Source organism: Pelodiscus sinensis, chromosome 1 (genome assembly GCF_052426305.1).
Source record: "Pelodiscus sinensis isolate ZL-2025 chromosome 1, ASM5242630v1, whole genome shotgun sequence".
In the NCBI taxonomy this organism is placed as follows: domain Eukaryota; kingdom Metazoa; phylum Chordata; order Testudines; family Trionychidae; genus Pelodiscus; species Pelodiscus sinensis.
In genome coordinates, this window is record NC_143052.1 from 61,368,859 (window position 1) to 61,387,145 (window position 18,287).

At 40.6% G+C, this 18,287-nt stretch overlaps 1 protein-coding gene across 8 annotated transcripts in view; it reads left to right on the forward strand.

The window, feature by feature from the left end:
• The window catches only part of USP15 (ubiquitin specific peptidase 15), a 139,140-nt gene extending 135,788 nt beyond the window's left edge, over positions 1-3,352 (forward strand). For all 8 annotated transcript variants that reach the window (XM_075930764.2, XM_075930758.2, XM_075930768.2 and 5 more), the window contains one exon: positions 1,442-3,352. In XM_075930764.2, coding sequence (XP_075786879.1) covers positions 1,442-1,627 — 186 coding nt within the window. In that variant the 3' untranslated portion in view covers positions 1,628-3,352. The remainder of the gene's footprint in view (positions 1-1,441) is intronic.
• The last annotated feature ends 14,935 nt before the right edge of the window (positions 3,353-18,287 follow it).

The following is an 18,287-nucleotide window of genomic DNA, read 5'->3' on the forward strand; positions in this document are numbered from 1 at the left end:
ATATGAAGTCACTGATCTGTGGCAGTGGAAGTAGGTTTTTATTATGATTTATATGCACCTAAAAGTTTAAAATATGTTCTGTTTGGTATATAATGTGTAACTTTCATATTGCTGTATAGTTAAAGTGTACAGTGATGCCACACTGATTTCATTATTGTATTAGCATGGCTTGCATTTCAGATAGAAAAAATGCTTTGTTTAAATTGTAACAAGCAGCAGCTAAGTGTTTCAGTATAATGTGTTTCTTGCTGAAATTGAGCTTTTTATTTTAAAGCCTATCCTGATACATACCTCAGAACAAACTCTTTTTAATTTAGTCACATCCCTTCATTCATTTACAAGGGTATGTCTACACAGTGGGCTGTGGACTATAGCACCATAGTGTAGATGCTTCTTACATCAGCAAAAGGGGGATTTCCAGCGATATTGCTAATGTATCTCCCCTAGTAGCTCAGAAGCGCGGGACGCGGCTGCGGCTTTGCTCGCGGTGTCCCTGGTCTGCTGGAGACGGTCCCCAGCAGACCAGGGGCACCGCGAGCAAAGCCGCAGCCGTGGGGGGGTCCCGCGCTTCTGAGGCTTTGCTCTGGCAAAGCCTCAGAGGCGAGGCACCCCGCTGCTGCGGCTTTGCTCCCCGTGTCCCTGGTCTGGGGGGGGGGGGGCGGCTGGTGTGCCCCCCCCCCAAGCAGACCAGGCTTTTGTTGTGGACCCTGGGGCAGAGCAGCTGGGGTGCTGCTGGTTGGTCCCCCAGCGCCGCTCTGGGCACTACTGGACCAACCCTGCAGCACCCCAGCTGCTCTGCCCCAGGTGTTCTGATTCAGCCGCTGCTGGTCAGTTTCAGCAGCGGCTGAATCAGGACGCCTGGGGCAGAGCAGCTGGGGTGCTGCTGGGTTGGTCCAGTAGCGCCGAGGAGCGGCGCTACTGGAGCAACCCAGCAGCACCCCAGCTGCTCTGCCTCAGGCGTCCCCAAGTCAGCCGTTGCTGAAACTGACCAGCACTGACTACAGGAAGCCCGAGGCACAGTTGCTCTGCCCCGGGCTTCCTGGAATCAGTGGCTGATCAGTTTCAGCAGCAGCTGACTTGGGGTTCTTAAGTTGAATCTGTATGTAAGTCAGAACTGGCGGTCAGTTTCAGCAGCGGCTGAATCTGGACGCCAGTTCCGACTTACATACAGATTCAACTTAAGAACAAACCTACAGTCCCTATCTTGTACGTAACCCGGGGACTGCCTGTAGTTAGGTTGAATTACATTTAAAATTCAGACCAGGATTAAAACAATAAAAAAGGCAAGGCTTCCAACATGAAGTCCATGGGAAGGAAGAAATACTGAAAAACAATCCATTTATGTGGGCAGTTGGAGAGAGAGAAGACAATGAATAAACCAAACAGCAAAATATGTTACTTTGTTGATCATTAACCTACTATGTTTTTTCTTGTTTGACAGTCCAAAGCAGCATATGTGCTCTTCTACCAGAGACAGGACACTATCAGCGGAACTGGCTTTTTCCCTCTTGACCGAGAAACTAAACAAGGTGCTTCAGCTGCCACGGGCATCCCATTAGAGAGTGATGAATACAGCAATGAAAATGAAAATGATATAGAAAATGAAAATTGTATGCACACTAACTAATGGAAGACCTAAAAGCCATAAAAAGCAAGACTTTCTCATTGGAGCTATCTATTGAAATAATGAAATTGCCCACCAAATTAAAAATAAAATCTGAGATGGGGAATTTCAGATGACAGAATGTAAATCCTTTATTGCATTTTAACATGTGCAGTACTTGAAGTGAAACACAATGAAAACTTTAACAGAAATTGTCTCTAATACATTTACAGTCTTGTATTCACAAGCTATCTATAGGAAATCACAAATAAACCCCTTTTAAGTTTTCTGCTGCTGTTTTGATGAATTATGTTTTTTTCATTTTGAATGTGAGTTAATAACTAAAATGTTAAATTTGACTTGGGTCATTTATTTTCTTAGTACTACAAGAATACTATTGCAGAGAGCCTAGTTTTTGGATGATTTTATTCATGTGTATTAGGCTGTCTCATGTACTGCTATTATTTAGCTAGTACATATAGCATACATATGATAAGTAGTATTCCTCAAACACCAAATTTTCAAGTTTCTCCCCAAAAATTAATGTTGGACAATTTTAAACTCAATCATGATAGAAGAAAAAGGTGTTTTAACCTTTTGTGGTATAGTTAAAACATCCAGAATATTGTATTCATCTTATTGCTGCTGTGGGACAGGTTCTGGATTTCATGCTGAATTAACAAACGTTTTTCAATTAAATGTAAGTATCCCTTGTTGCTTGTTGGATCTGTTCTGTAGACATTATAATTCCTGTTATCTTGCTTATAAGACATGCATAACTTTAATCTGGTGTCAGTCCAAAATTTAAAATTGTGCTGTAAGTTTCCCTCCCATGTTAGTAGTTTGACAGCTTTCAAACCACTTTGTAATAGGGACAGTATTCTGTCCTTATTATTCTACCTTCGTATTCTATATCCATAGTAATGACTGTGTGTCAGGCTTAGATGAAAGAAATTTTTCCAGATAACTTGCCTTTAAATTGTTAATGGACAGTTGGTTTTAAAGGTAGGTCTGTTAATTTTCTTTGTGTGTTCCTGATGGAATTCACCATAGCCTTACAGCTTATCTCAAAAGGTAACTTATTATAGGAGAATTGGCATTTGCATGTTCAAGAGTCAGAACCTGTACAGTATATAAAGCATACAGACCTTGAACTGGATTTTAGTTAACCATGTTCAAGAGTCCAGGATGCCAAAAATAAGTGTGACAGTTTGAAACATTTTTAATTTGCTGCTTTCCCTTTGAACTAGTTGGAAGAATGTATTGTTGATTTGTATACAATACTGCCTTTGATAGGAGCTCTTAAATGTGGGGTCACACTTCACATATCTACTACCTGAAGAATTGCTTTGTGTCCCACTGTTATGAAAAGCAAAAAGTATGATGTTCTTCACTTGAACTAATCAAATACAATAGGTTATAAATTGTGTATTGTAAATAAAAGTTCACTCTGTGAGTGCACATTTTGGTAAATTATTTATTTATGTTAGCATTAAAAAGTTTAAAAAATTGCATTTGACCAGGATATAAATGAGGTATGTTGGACATGGCTTTGCATTATACCTTGATATTAAAGCTGGTGTTTCATCCTGGTATTTTAAAGCTGCTTTCTGAGTTTTTTTTTTAATGTAAACTAACCTCCTGCATGACAGAGGTTAAAATTTTGTCTGCACTTGAGTTCACTTGGGTTTACATTTGAAATGCGCATGTTTATTTATACAGATTTCAATAAAGCTATTCAAGGCCTTATTTAGTCTTTCAGTTTCTTACTACAAAATCTTGCCTAAAGGATTTGCTTAATGGATAGATGACCATATGCTACCAGAAACTACGTAATCCTTGGTTACAACATGGTCACAGTAAGATGCATTATATTTTGAAACAACAGGTGGAATGCATGAAATGAATGTTTTTTCTGCAATATACCTAGTTCCAAAAGGTTTAAAAGGCAAGAAGATAAATACTTAAAATTTAACATGTCGCGTGATGTAAGAGATCTGAATCTATTATAAAGCTGATCTGAATCTGTTATAAAGATGGTCACTAAAAATGTATGTTTCACTTGTAATAAAAAATAATTAGCACTCAAAAATAAGGTTGCCATCTTAAGTTTGAGAGATAGGAAATGTGGCTCTAATTCTAAATTCATGAGAAGCTAGTTTAAGTTGTAACTTTTTGAAAAATATGTTGATTTAACTACTCCGTTTAAATAATACTTGAACATATTTTTAAGATACCAAACTTCAAGCTTATGAAAATACTAAATCTGTAGCTCACACCTACTGCCTTCATTGCTGGTGGAAAATTTCAACCTCTCTGCTTATTTTTTGGTAGTGTTTCTAAAGGTAGTGCTTAGTTTCTGCAACATTCCTGTATGTTGCCTCTGATAACTCAGAAAGCCCCACATCATGATTCTTGTCACGTGAGCAGCGGACTTGTTCTCAGGAGACCTGGATTCTCAGCTCTATCACTTTTCTCCCAATTTGTTTTGAGCAATTGAAAAATAGTTTGGTGATTATCACCATTGTAGTAGCTATTAACAAGTATGTGATAGTGGCGTCGCTATGTTTTTTTAGGGTAGGACATAGACAGAAATGATTTGATCTCATCTGTTTGGAACCATGACTAGCTGGACTGCAATACGTGTTCCCAAATTGGGAGTATATTGGATACCTTTGTATCCGCTTCTGCTATGCTGAGTAGTCATTAACCATAGCTCAGAATCAGCCTCTTGGGGTTTTTGAAGTATTAAATGTACAGTAGTTGTGTTTGTTTATTTTAAGAGCTATCTTTGGAAACACCTGAATTGCTGGCAAACCAGATGTGACAAAGTAGAAGGGGTTTCCAGGCTACATAAGTTTGGTCATGGTTTGTATGCAGCAGACGTTTGTCATAGAAAGTAAATTTTCAGATCATATTTTCTATTCCAAACTGTTCCCAAGAGAATTTAAACAGTAAGATCACGCCAGCTTCATGGAGTAGCATTCCCAGCACAATGGAACACTTCACAAAGCCTTTGTATTTTGTTACTAAAACAAAGCCTGCTTTAACCACTTGGCATTCTCAGTTTCTGTGATTGTAAGTATTAAGTTATTAACAATCCTAACATGACAGCACATTGGGCCAGTGCCATTTCCAGTTCACAGCTATGCGCTTCATTCTTTCTTCAGCCTCATAAGTTTTCAAAGTGTTTTGTGCCAGTGGCCACTCACTTCACACGTCAAATAGTTCATCAAATAGTCAGAAAAGGGAAACTCATTTGTCCAGCTATCTGGAAGAAAAGGAATATTGTCCCTTTAAGGGCTATCAGCAGGACCATGAAAGGAGCATAGGGAGGGATAGAAAGGATTTTAGAAGCAAAGTTTGATAATATAGTAACTAAAATGTGTGTTATAAATAAGGATGGTCTTTTGAAGAATTAATTAAAAATTATATGTCTGAAGAACCAAGCATTTACGGCTAAAGCTGAATTCAGATTGTGCATTTAAATATCTATGCATCAATTTTTTTAGATAAATGTGATTTTATAATCTTCAGCCACAAACTAATTAAATTTTTAAAGCAAATTTTAAACGAAGGTCCTGTAACATAGTAATGAACAACTTTGTGCCAGTACACAGGATTGGCACATGCCCGTTAAATGATTTCATTACCGATTAACGGCTCTTCCACAGGTTCAATATTATGCTAATAGATCTCGTAAGTTGGAAATGTGTTAAAGTCATTTTTGGGAGGGGAAGGAGAAAGGAAGTCACCAGTCTGCAAGATGCTATGGGAGCTTTCAGGAAAGGTCAGCATAGTCCTGGATAGGAAGAGGGGAGCACTAAGACCATGGGGAGGTATTGTCTCTCCTCGCCTCTTATACCCGCCTTCTATGAAAAATACCCTGAAGAGTTAGAAACTTCAGGGGGTAGCCGAGTTAGTCTGTACAAGATAAACTTAAAAACAGTAAATGGTCTGGGAACACTTAATAGATTAACAAAACAAGTAGATGGTATGAGCTTTCGTGGGCACAGCCCACTTCAGAAGTTAGTTTAAAAAGTGCTACCATGTTTTGTTAGTCTACAAAGTGCTCCCAGACCATTTGTTGTTTTTTAAGTTTATCTTAAAGAGTTAGAAAGAGCTTCCCCTCTCTATCACAAAAGCCAGTGATAAGGTCAGTCAGAGTGCAGCATAAAAAAAGGAAAAGGGGAGGTAGAAAGTCAGGAGGGCAAAGATGGTTCCTAAAGAAACAGCTTTTCTGTAGCAAAGCAAGAAGTTTCCGTGAATCTTTCCTTGTTAGTTTTAATGCTTTACAAATTCCTTCCTTAATGAAGGACTTGCTGACTTACTGTTTATTTTCTTGTCTTTAATTATGCAATTGTAAAGCAGGTTTAAAACAAAGTTATATCCTAAAATTTGTAATTTAATTAAGTGGTAGGTTTAGGATTTAAATCTAACAATGTACTGGTGTCTAGTTTAGTTTGATTTAGTTTTAATTTAGAGACCTCTGTAATTTTGTATTTTTGTGTATTAAGGCTGATTAACAGTTATCAGCTACTAACACTATTCTGTTGCTTGAAAATCCCTAACTCTAAATTAAGTTTTTATCTTGTGTATTTTCCAAAATGTGGAATTAAATCGGCACTGATTCTTTGTAAAAACCTGTTATTCGATTTTTAATCTTGTCTAATTCATTTGTGGTTGATTATTATTGATTTCCAGCTAATTACTAATGTGAAGACCTGGGGAATTGTAGGATTTTAGTCCCAAAACCAAACACAATAGAATCAAGGTTATCAAGTTCAATATCTGCTTGGAAAGGAGTGTGCACACAACACACTCACTGAGAGCAAAGCAGAGCTTTAACTACTTTGATTGCCACAATTAATAGAGATAGAAAACCACAACAAAAATAGCTGTAACTATTAATGTTAATGTTAGAGTTAATGTTATCTTTTATCTCAGTCCTTGCACATACTTGAAAAACTTAAAAAACAACAAATAGTCCTGCAGCACCTCAGAGACTAACAAAACATGTAGATGGTATCATGAACTTTTGTGGGCACCACCCACTTCAGAAGTGGGTGGTGCCCACGAAAGCTCACGATACCATCTACATGTTTTGTTAGTCTCTGAGGTGCTGCAGGACTATTTGTTTTTTAAGTTTTTCCAATTGCAGACTAACATGGCTACCTCTCTGTAACGTGCATATATTGTCATAATCACACACACAGGCACTGACTCCATGAGTGCTCTGTGGCTGAAGCACCCATGCAGAAAAATAAGCACTCACTGCAAATCAAGTTCCTCCCTCCATGCACCTTCTGCCTGCCATAAACAGTGTATCATGGCACACTAAAGCCCCTGGGAGGAGGGGAAGGAGCAGGGATAGGGTGTATACAGGGGAGGGGGCAGAAAGAGGCAAGGAAGGGGCAGTATGGGAGAGGGAAGAGACAGTGCAGAGCCTTAGAAAGAAGGGTTAGAGTGGAAGGTGGTATCTGGGGTGGCTTGAGCACCCTCCCTCCCTGACTAAAGGAAAGTCAGGGTCTGTGTTCACACCCTTCCTTATAGATCTGGTCCAGCCTTGTCCCTGACATGCCAGATAAGTTGAATGGTACAGATCCAGATGATCCTCATCGCATAGTGGGCCAGCCTATTATAGGGCCTAGGGCTGTCATGAATATTCATTCAAATGCCTAGCCTCCCTTGTCCATATCTAACTTCTTCACCCTAATAATGTTGGGATGTCTTTATCCTGTAAGTTAGTATTTTAATGATTTTATCTTATTACCAGATATGTCAGGGGTGGGCAAAAAGCAGCCCGTCGGCTGAATACAGTTCGCCCGCCAGACTATTTGTTTACCTGCATATCCGCAGGTATGACTGCTCGCAGCCACCTTTGGACACTGACTTTTCCAGGCAATGGTTGCTGCAGAAAGTGGCATAGGCCCGGCCACCACTTCCTGCAGCTCCTGTTAGCCAGGAACAGTGAAATGCAGCCAATGGGAGCTGCAAGTGGATGTGCAAGTAAACAAAGTGTCTAGTGGCCCACCAGTGTGAACTGTTTCTGGTATCTTTATAGTGCAAAGATATTAATGGATCCTAGGAGAAACAGATCCTAAGGAGAATCTCGTATATAACTGAAGACAAAGAAATGGCCAAGAGGTCTTCTCGTGTGTATCAAGAAAAAACAGCCCATAAATTGAGCCTGTTTTCAGGTGTGTAAACTAATACCATTTAGTACCATCAGGAATTTGGGATCAATGACCCCACATCTTAGTGACAATGATGTAAAACTAATTGCATTTCAATGACCAGTCTCCTATGTATTTTGTATTTGCCCATGCTTAATCCTTCTGGCTAAGTATTTGTTAGGTTGGCAGCTGTCCATGCAAGAGGTCACCTGGAGAGAAACATTATTAAGGGACTCCTACAAACACTGGAATATTTTATGATGAATCCAGGATGTGGAGAACCCCTCATACAGCCTCTTGCTCTGTTAAGGAACATTTGTGCATATGTAATGGTGATGTGATTGCCATCACACTTCCTGTCTGTGGATATGCTTGATTAGAAGAATCCAACAAGACCAGTAAGTTACCCATTACTGCCCAGCTGACCAAATGCCATAATTGTGAGCATAATCTGTATTATGAAGGAGATAGTACCATGTGGTACCTAATCACAAAAACTTGAGGTATGGTTTTCGAACACGTCTGTCTGGTTTTGAACAACTTCCACTTACACACTAAGGCTAGGTCTGCACTACAGCTTTTTCTGATTTTTTTTTTTCGGAAGAGGCTTTTCTGAACTTTGGCCCATCTACACTGGGCCAAATTTCAGAAAATCCCTCTCTTTCGGAAGATCCCTTCTTCCTTGTGGAATGAGGAAGACACTGCTTCCGGAAGAGCACATTTGCACTTCTGCAAAAAAAAAGCGCAAGAGCAAACGTGTTCCCTGGACACAGCAGAGTTTTTCCAGGATACCTCTGGGATATCTCTGGTATACTGGAAAACCCCCACAGTGTAGATAGATGTAGCCTTATTGTCTCAATTTGGAAAAAAGAAATTACAATTGATAGTATTTCTAAAGAAACAAATCTTTACTAACATGTATCCCGGTTCAAGGGCCACATAAATCCTTTAACTCTACATTTATAAACAGATAAAAAGAATATTCATGTTATTCAAATTAATGAAAATATGGCTCCAAGGAATAATTAGTCCAAGGAATAACTGAAAGTCAAAATGGTAACCCTGAAGTATCAATAATTCTTATTGTGTTAATATTATTAAATTCTATTTCTGTTTTGCCACTTATGAATAATAGAACAAAAGCAACATAAAAACTGCCTTAAGGTATTAACTGGGACTACTAACTGAACAATTCACATCACACCAAAGATTAATGAAGTAAAGGTGTCATCATAATAAACTATTATGGTGACAAGCAGAGGAGGGTGTTAACACAGGGCCCTAAAGCTCTATTTGATACTAAGACTTGTTAAGATTCCTAGGAAGCTTTGCAATGTTAGACTAAGAAAGCTGCTAATAAATGTGTATAAAAACATTTTACATTGCAAAGCTATATTTTTCATGCTCTAAGCAAATTTATTGTTGCAACTGCTTAAATATATATGCCTGTAAGTCAGCTCTATTTTCAATAACAAGTTGTTATAAAATTATAATCAACCCCACAAAAAGCAAAAGCATGAGGGCTGTGTCTACATTGGCAAGATTTTGTGCAAAAGCAGCTGCTTTTGCGCAAAAACTTACTGCCTGTCTACACTGGCCGCGAGTTCTTGCGCAAGAACACTGACATTCTAATGTAAGAAATCAGTGCTTCTTGCGCAAGAACTATGACGCTCCCGCTCAGAAATAAGTCCTCTTGTGCAAGTGTTCTTGCGCAAGAGGCCAGTGTAGACAGGCAACATAAATTTCTTGCGCAAGAAAGCCCAATGGTTAAAATAGCCATCGGAGCTTTCTTGCGCAAGAGAGCATCTACAGTGGCACGGATGCTTTTGTGCAAAAGCACATGCCAGTGTAGACGCTCTCTTGCGCAAATACTCTAACGCAAAAACTCTTGCGTTAAAGAGTATTTGCGTAAAATCTTGCCAATGTAGATGTAGCCTAAGTGTTCTAAGGAAAATAAGTGATTACAAAGTGTTACTGTCTGTCAGCCAAAACTGTTGTGACCTTTTGTACTCTAGAAATGTGGAGTGTATTAAATGTAACTGTATAGTCCAGCGTTTCATAAACTGTGGGTCCCGACCCCCTGGGGGTCGGGAGCAACTGAGGGGGGTCGCAGTATCACAGGTTTGAGAACCCCTGGTATAGTCAATTCACAGTAAAGTAGATGTTTGATAGTAATTGGACAACAAAATATTAGAGACACAAGGTGAGAGAGGTAATATCTTTTATTGGAGATATAACAGCTTCAGTTGGTGCTAAGAGGAAATCTTTCAAGCAGGTCCTGAAAAAGAGCTCTCTGAAGCTCAAAGGCTTTTCTCTTCCACCAATCAAATGAATGATCCATTGAAAGATAAAACCTCAGCCACCTCTTCTCTTTCAGACCCTGGAACCAACATCGCCACATCAACATAGCTGCAAACGTAATATAAAATAAACGGGACGGGGGGGGAGGGGCAATAAAGACTATACATTTGGCAAAGTGCAAGAGAATAGCCTGGTAGCCCCAGCAATTAAGTAATTGCTTCTCTCTGCTATGCTGCCATTTTCTTTGGTCAGGGCAACCTGACTTGAATAAACCAATTAGGGCTTAATCAACTGATGTCTCAGTAAACAACTACATAACACAATTTTTACAAAAGCAAAATCAAGGATAAATTTAGTGTACTTAATAATTTATGCATTTTGTAAACTTAGTATCTGATTAACCTGTGCTTAGAATAGGTTTCACTTCCTGCTTCAGAACTTAGATCTAAATGTGGACTTATATTTGAAGGAACAAAGCTATCCATAAACACTTGGATCAAAAGAGACTCTGAGTTAGTACTGAAGAGAAGAACTTACAGCTGCTTTTCAGAATCTCTTACAATAAAAAAAATCAGTTAAATTTTTATTGGTTTCAGCTAAGGCGGCACTCATCATCTTGATACAAGTTGGATCTCACTAGTCTGGCATCCTTGGTACCTGAGTGGTCCTGGACAAGGGAATTTGCCAGACCAAGGAAGGTCCCCTGCCACCAGCCTGCCACCCCTCCCTGCCGCTGGTTCCTTTGGCCTCGCTGCTGGCCAGTCCTGCTGCCATAGCTCCTGCTCCAGCCCCACTGCTGGTATGGAAGCATGCAGCCTTGCCCCATTGCTGGCTAGCACACAGCCCCAATTGGGCTGCCAACCTGCTGTGGCCCCAGCTGGGTTGCTGTGGCCCCAGCTGGGTTGCTGTGGCCCCGGCTCTGTGGCTGCAGATGGGCTTTCCCCTGCTGGGCTGCTGTGGCCCCGCCTTCCTGCCAGCCAGATGGCACACAACCCTTCTCGGGCTATCATGGCACAACCCTGCTGCCAGGCTGGCACAGACAGGCTGCCCCTACCCCAGCTGGATTACCAGGCTACCTCTGCCCTGCTACTACCACCGGGCTGCAAAGGCTCTCACCCCACTACCACCAGCCTTGTCAGATGAGAGAGTCCCAGTTTAGTGAGGTGCAACCTGTTGTTATATAAGTGGCAATGTAAAAAAATAAAATAAAATACAGTAGAACATTACTAATTTTACTTCATACTAACAAAATACACTGGGGGGTGCACCTAGACTGGCAAGATTTTGCACAAAAGCATTTGCTTTTGCGCAAAAATTTGCCAGCTGTCTACACTGGCCGCTTGAATTTGCGCAAGAGCACTGACTTTGTAATGTACAAAATCAGTGCTTCTTGCGCAAATACTTTCATGCTCCCGCTCAGGGATAAGCCCTCTTGCACAAGAATACTTGCGCAAGAGGGCCAGTGTAGACAGGCACCTTCATTTTTTGCACAAGAAAGCCCAATGGCTAAAATGGCCATTGGAGCTTTCTTGCGCAAAAGTGTGTCTACACTGGCACTGATACTTTTGCACAAAAGCATCCTTGCCAATCTAGATGCTCTTTTGCGGAAATACTTTTAATGGAAAAACTTTTACGTTAAAAGTATTAAAAGTATTTCTGCAAAATCATGCCAGTCTAGACATAGCCTGGGAGTCAGGAAACATTCTTTTCCCATGTGTGCCAGAGCTTGCTTTGTGTTTTCAGAGGGATTCCTCGCCTGCAGTTTTCATTTACTTTAGTTGCAGTTATTGGATGTGCAGTATCTCTGAAATCAGCCAATTAGCTGCTAACAATCCTGTGGGAAACAGGGATAATACTTACCTTATAAGCATGTTGTGATGTTCAAAAAGTGCTTTTAGATTGCCAGATGAAAGTCACGTAGGGTAACGGCAAAATTATTAATGGCAAACATAAGCTCAATAATTCTCTCAAAAATATAGTCACATATCCCTTTTTGAGCCAAAAAGAGCAAATTGCTAACATTTGCTCCAAATTTACAAAGAATTCACTACATTAACAAAAAAGGAAATGACACAAAAGAGAATTTCATACTAAAATAAAATAATATTTGTCAAAATAAATTAACATTTTTATGTAATATTTAGATTTCCTTTTACTATTTTTGGTATACAAATTCTTTAACCCTCTTTATCCATGTGATATGCAAGAAATGTTTACAAAGCAAAGAACCTGGCTCTCTATTATGGAACCACTATCGATAGAAATTCCATACTTGAAAACCTGAGCCATTCTTTTTAGGTGATAAATCTGAAGAATTGTCCCAGATTGAAGTGTCATTAGAGGAGGTTTTGGAACAAACTGATAAATTGGAACAAACTGATAAATTAACAGTAACAAGTCACTGGGACCAGATGGCATTTACCCAAGAGTTCTAAAGAACTCACACATGAAATTGTGGAACTACTATAGGTTGGATCTCCCTGATCCGGGACCCTTGGGACCTGACTGGCCTGAACAAGGGAGTTTGTTGGCCCAGGATTTCCTCTGTTCCTGTTGCAGCTTTGACTGCCACCAGACCCAGTTGGGCTGCTGCAGTCCCCACTGCACCTGTTGCTGGATCCAGCAGGACTTGCCATCCCTGGCTGAGTCACTGCCTTGACCAGGTTCCCAGTCCCGGTGCTACTGGCCCCAGCAGCCCTGCCAGGACTCCCAGCTGCAGGCCCTCCTGCTGCCTGACTCCTGGCCACGAGGACACTCTGTACCGTGAACATCTGTGAAACCATGCCAGACCAGAGAGTCCTGGTTTTAGAGAAGACAGCACTTTAAAGACTAACAAGATGGTTTATTAGGTGATGAGCTTTGTGATATTCAGATAGGGAAAACATAATTTTGAATAAAACTGAACAACAAGCAACACAACTATAACAAAATTGCTAAAAATACACTTGTTATTGAGTTAAAATAATTTTCCAACTTCACGAGGTATAAAGGATCTGACGACAAAGGGTTCTGGGGTCAGTTGATCCCCATCTAGACTACTGCGCTGTGCCAACAATCAGCTGATGTAAATGAAAGCGGTGATTATTTTGATGTAAATGAAGTGGCGATTATTTAAATTGCCGCTTCATTTCCCTTTGCCGAGTACACTCATCTACATGGCTCCGTCGACAGAGCCATGTAGTTTAGACACACCCTTCCAGACAAGCACGGCTACCCCTCTGAAAGTCTTACCCAGATGCTTAACTTTATGTATACAAGTAGTCCCACTGATTAGGGCTATTTGCATGCTTAAGAATGTATGCAGAATCTTTGCAATATTGGGGGTCTATATTTCTAAAACAGATACATAAGCAATTATGAAAAAGAGAAATGGAAGTAAATAATTAAGAAAGCTAATAATCAGAAATAATTGACTGTAGTCATAAATTGTATTACAATTATTTCCTCATTTTCTAAGGAAATAATCTGTGTTCTCCTATGAACATATAATTAGGATTGGTCTAAATTATCATAACTAAATAGCAAAATGCTACTCATGTGTTTTATAATTAAGGGTACTAGACCAGGGCATTAGAATTAGGTATCTGATGCTTTCATGTTGTTATGTTAGCCTATCTCTTAGTTCAATGAAATACTATGGTTGAAATCTTGTCCTCGCTCTCCTGAAACTAAAGTGAATTTTGCCATTAACTTCAATGAGAACAAAATATCATCCTTTGAGTTTTAAAATGTTCAATGCCATCAGTTTTCAAAATATGTACAATTCTTAAATTGCCTTATGATGCAGCGTATTTCTAATGATACATAGCAAAACCTTTTGCTGAACCTTAAATAAAAAAATCATTTTCTTTAAAGTTACTTTTCAGCTTTTGTCCTGCACAGTGTACATTGACATTTTTGTTGTGAGTACAGTAATTCCTTGCTTAACACATGCCCATTTAACACTTTTTCACAATAGCATGATTTTTTTTTTAGCGAACATTTTTCGAACAACACAACCCATCCTGGCAATAACACGATTGCCCCTACCAGCCAGCCGGTTGCTGGCAGCTGCGTGGGGCTTCCCCCTGCTTCCGGAGGTTCGCCGCTCATCGCATCATTTCCCAGCGACCCCCTCTGGCTGGATGCCTTGCGTCCAGCGAGGAGGGGTCACCGTGAATGGCATGGCGCGGTGAGCGGCGAACCTCTGCTACTTTGTAAGGAGGCAGGGGATGCCCCACGCAGCTGCTGGCTGCAAGCGGGGGGCGGAGGAGAGGGAGCGAAGTATCCCCAGAGGGAGTCGCCGGGGAATGGTGTGGCAAGGGACAATCCTCTGGAGGCAGGGGGAAGCCCTGCGTAGCTGCCAGCAACCGGCCAGCTGGGGAAACCCAGCCAGCAGCTGCAAGCTGGGGGCAGAGGAGAGGGAGCGAGGCATCCGGCCAGAGGGGGTTGCTGGGGAATGGCGCGGCAAGCGGCAAACCTCTGCTGCTTTGCAAGGAGACAGGGGAAGTCCTGCGCAGCTGCCAGCAACCAGCCAGCTGGGGAAACTCAGCCACCGGCTGCAAGCCCCCTTCCCTGTCCTTTCCTTCCCTTCTCCAGAGCCAAATACCTCCCCTCACTACCATAACCCAGTCCTCTTTCTCCTCCAACCTTATGTCCCGGTCCCAGCTGCTAACAAGTGCAGGCTGGAGCTGCGAGCGCACGTGGGCTTGAAACGCAACCCCATCTTTTCCATTATTTTCAATGGGAAAATTGACCCTGCATAACACGTTTTCACTTAGCACGATCATTTTCTGAAACGTATCTACCGTGTTAAATGAGGAATTACTGTATTGTTCGTCCAAACGCCAATTTCAAGCATGGGGTAGAATGAAGAGGAAATTATTACATTAGCCTAGGTTTTTTTGCCATGTATTATTTGGTTTGCATTGTTTTCATAGGAAAAAAAGAGCAAAAGGGGATTATCAATATCATTTATGTTTGGGTGTAAAATAATGAGAGTAAACAAGATAATATGAAATATGGGAGAGCCATTGTCATGACCTAGCGAATGCTGTGTTGGTTTGCATTTCAAGTGAAAATTCATTTTTTCCTTTTATAGGAAAACCATAGGCTGCGTCTAGACTGGCATGATTTTGCGCAAATACTTTAAATGGAAACGTTTTTCCGTTCAAAGTATTTGCGCAAGAGAGCATCTATACTGGCATGTGCCTTTGCGCAAAAGATTTGCTTTTGCGCAAAAGCAACAGTGCCAGTGTAGACGCTCTCTTACACAAGAAAGCTCCAATGGCCATTTTAGCCATCGGGCTTTCTTGCACAAGAAATTAACTTGGCTGTCTACACTGTCCCTCTTGCGCAAGAATACTTGCGCAAGAGGGCTTATCCCTGAGCGGGAGCATCACAGTATTTGTGCAAGAACCACTGATTTTGTACAGTACAAAGTCAGTGTTCTTGCACAAATACTCGCGGCCAGTGTAGACAGGCGGCCAGATTTTGCTTTTGCGCAAAATCTTGCCAGTCTATACGCACCCACAGTGTATCTGCTGAAAATTTTCCACACGTATTCTTTGAGTAAAGCTTACATTTTCAGAAGTTTCAAGAAAATTAATTAGTTTCCAAATTATTATTACTTAAGAAGTGCCCCAAAATGTTTATTAAATCTTACGATTTTTGAGGCCCCTTAGCTTGAAGTCTACAAACCACAGAAAGTATATAAAGTGAAAGTTTAGTGTGCTTTCTCGGGTTATGTAATTATTTTGTTAATTAGCAAAAGAAAATTGGTGTTCCTTGTCCTAACTGTATTCTTATGCATCACAGTCTGCATGTTACAACATTTACAACCACTGTATCTTCTATGTGCAGTAGTTGTTGTTTCATCAACTATCAAGACCCTTGTGAAACTAGTATAATAATTGCATGAAAATGTATGAAGTAGTGCTGGCCGAGGCCAAGACCTCTAAGGAACAGTTCACTTGGTTCAGGAGAGAAGTTAAAACATGTTCAGAGGGTAAATAGTTTAATGGAGAACATCTTTGACAAAGTATTACTTACTGTGTAGTCTAGAGTATTCCGGTTTTTGGGAAACAATTTAGCTGGCTCAACACAGAAGCTCCTAGTTTTTGTGAAAAAGACTCTCAATTGCTATTTTGATAAATCGGATTGTCTTTGTGAAAGAGCCCAACTGGCTCAGAAGCAGATCCCATTCATTGTGAAAGAAGTTACTGCTGTGTCAGAGATCCCTTAATAAGCAATATTCATTATAATTGATTTATCCTGGACAGTGTTTAGCTAATGGAAATCATGAAAAGATGAAAAACTCACAAAGGATCAGTGTCTTTTGCAAAGGAAAGTGAAATGTTTCATAGATAGCAAAGGAAAAAAATCGGTTTCATAATTTTTTTTCCAACTCTACTTTTGAATGCTTTATGAGGGCAATAGAGTACTCCTGTGTATTGTTACATGCTCTACTAATGTGCTTTCCATACAAAACTGGAGCTTAAAACAGTAGAGAAGAGGATTTTTCTAGCCTGGTAGCATTTGTGCAGTATTACAAAGGAAGATCTTCAAACAGAGGCTACTTTAATAAAGAAAAGGATCTTTGTGAAAGTGCCTCTTCATGAAAATGGAACTCCTGAGCTAGGTGGGCAGTTTCATGAGTATCTTGATTTTCATAAAAGTGTCCAGCTGCCATAGAGCAAAGGTGGCCTGTGCTCTCTTTCAAAGATTCTATTCTTTTGTGAAACAAGAAGCTAGTGTATTGGCAATTTTTATTTAAAAAAAAACCTCGGAAATTAATGGTGAAAAAATATGACTTAAGGGTGTATATATAACATACCTATAATACAAAAGGCATGTCACAGTTTCTACTCCTTCACCTACACACCCATCTTACCACTAAAACATCCACCACACAACCCAGACAACATACCATTTTTATGCTTATAAGAAGCACGCAGGATCTTTTTCAGTGCAAAAGACAATTCACCACAGTTATTGAGAATACACTAGAAAAGCAGTTAGCATATGCTTCATGAAGACAAGCCCACACATACTAGGGCAGTGGTCTCTAACCTTTTAAAGCACAAGTTCACTTTCTGAATTTGTTTACTCAAGATCTACTTCACACCCAAATGCCCTTGACCTGCCTCCTTCCCCGTCCTTTCCCCATCCCACTCCTTGTCCAAGACCCAGTTCTGCTCACTCCATGGAGATGGGATATAGGAGCAGGGGGAAGGGCACACCCTGATATTAGCATTCCCCTCTTCTTCCTCCCCCGCCCTGTACAGCAAGCTGGAGGCTCCCAGGGGTAAGCTCCAAGGCAGAGGACAGGAGCAGCATGGCAGTGGGGGGGAGGAGAGGGGAAGGGCAACTGAAGTGCGGACACTTGATAGCCTCATGACCAAACCAGTCGCGATCATCTGTCAGAGCTCTTTAAGAGCTACTGGTAGATCCCGATCTACTGGTTGGTGACCACTGTACTAGGGTTACCATATTTGAACTTTCAAAAAAGAGGTCATTCCTGAGAGGGAGTGTATCTGTATGACTATCAACCAACTCACATTGTATTAATGTTATTAATGTGAGTTGGTAGATACACATCCTGCAGATAGTACATAGTTACCAGTCTATTGTGGCCAGCCAAGGCTGACGGAGTGAGGAGTCAGGGTTCCTTTGAGACTCCATGGCTTGTCTTGCAGAACAGAATCCAGAACATAATTGCCAGAGTCCCTCTTCTTATACATCAACTTCAGAAAAAAACAACAAATGGTCTGGTAGCACTTTATAGACTAACAAAACATATAGATGGTGTCATGAGCTTTCGTGGGCACAGCTCACTTCTTCAGATGACCAGTCTGATACTGATATCATCTACATGTTTTGTTAGTCTATAAAGTGCTACCAGACCACTGTTGTTGTTTTTTCTCTAACAGACTAATTTGGCTACCCCCTGAAGCTCATCAACTTCACAGTTTGTCTGTAACTGAAAAAACTTAAAACACAACGAATAGTCTTGCAGCACCTTAAAGACTAACAAAACATCTATATATTGTGTTAGTTTTTAAGGTGCTGCCAGCCTGTTCATTGTTTTTAAAGTTCTTCTTATACATGCAAGTTCCCTTTAGGATCTATGGATATTGTGATCATCCATCCTTAAGAGATGTTAATCTGTGTTTCCAGTTATCCTCTGAGGATGATTGTCAGGATTCCCATCATTGTCTCTCACTCTT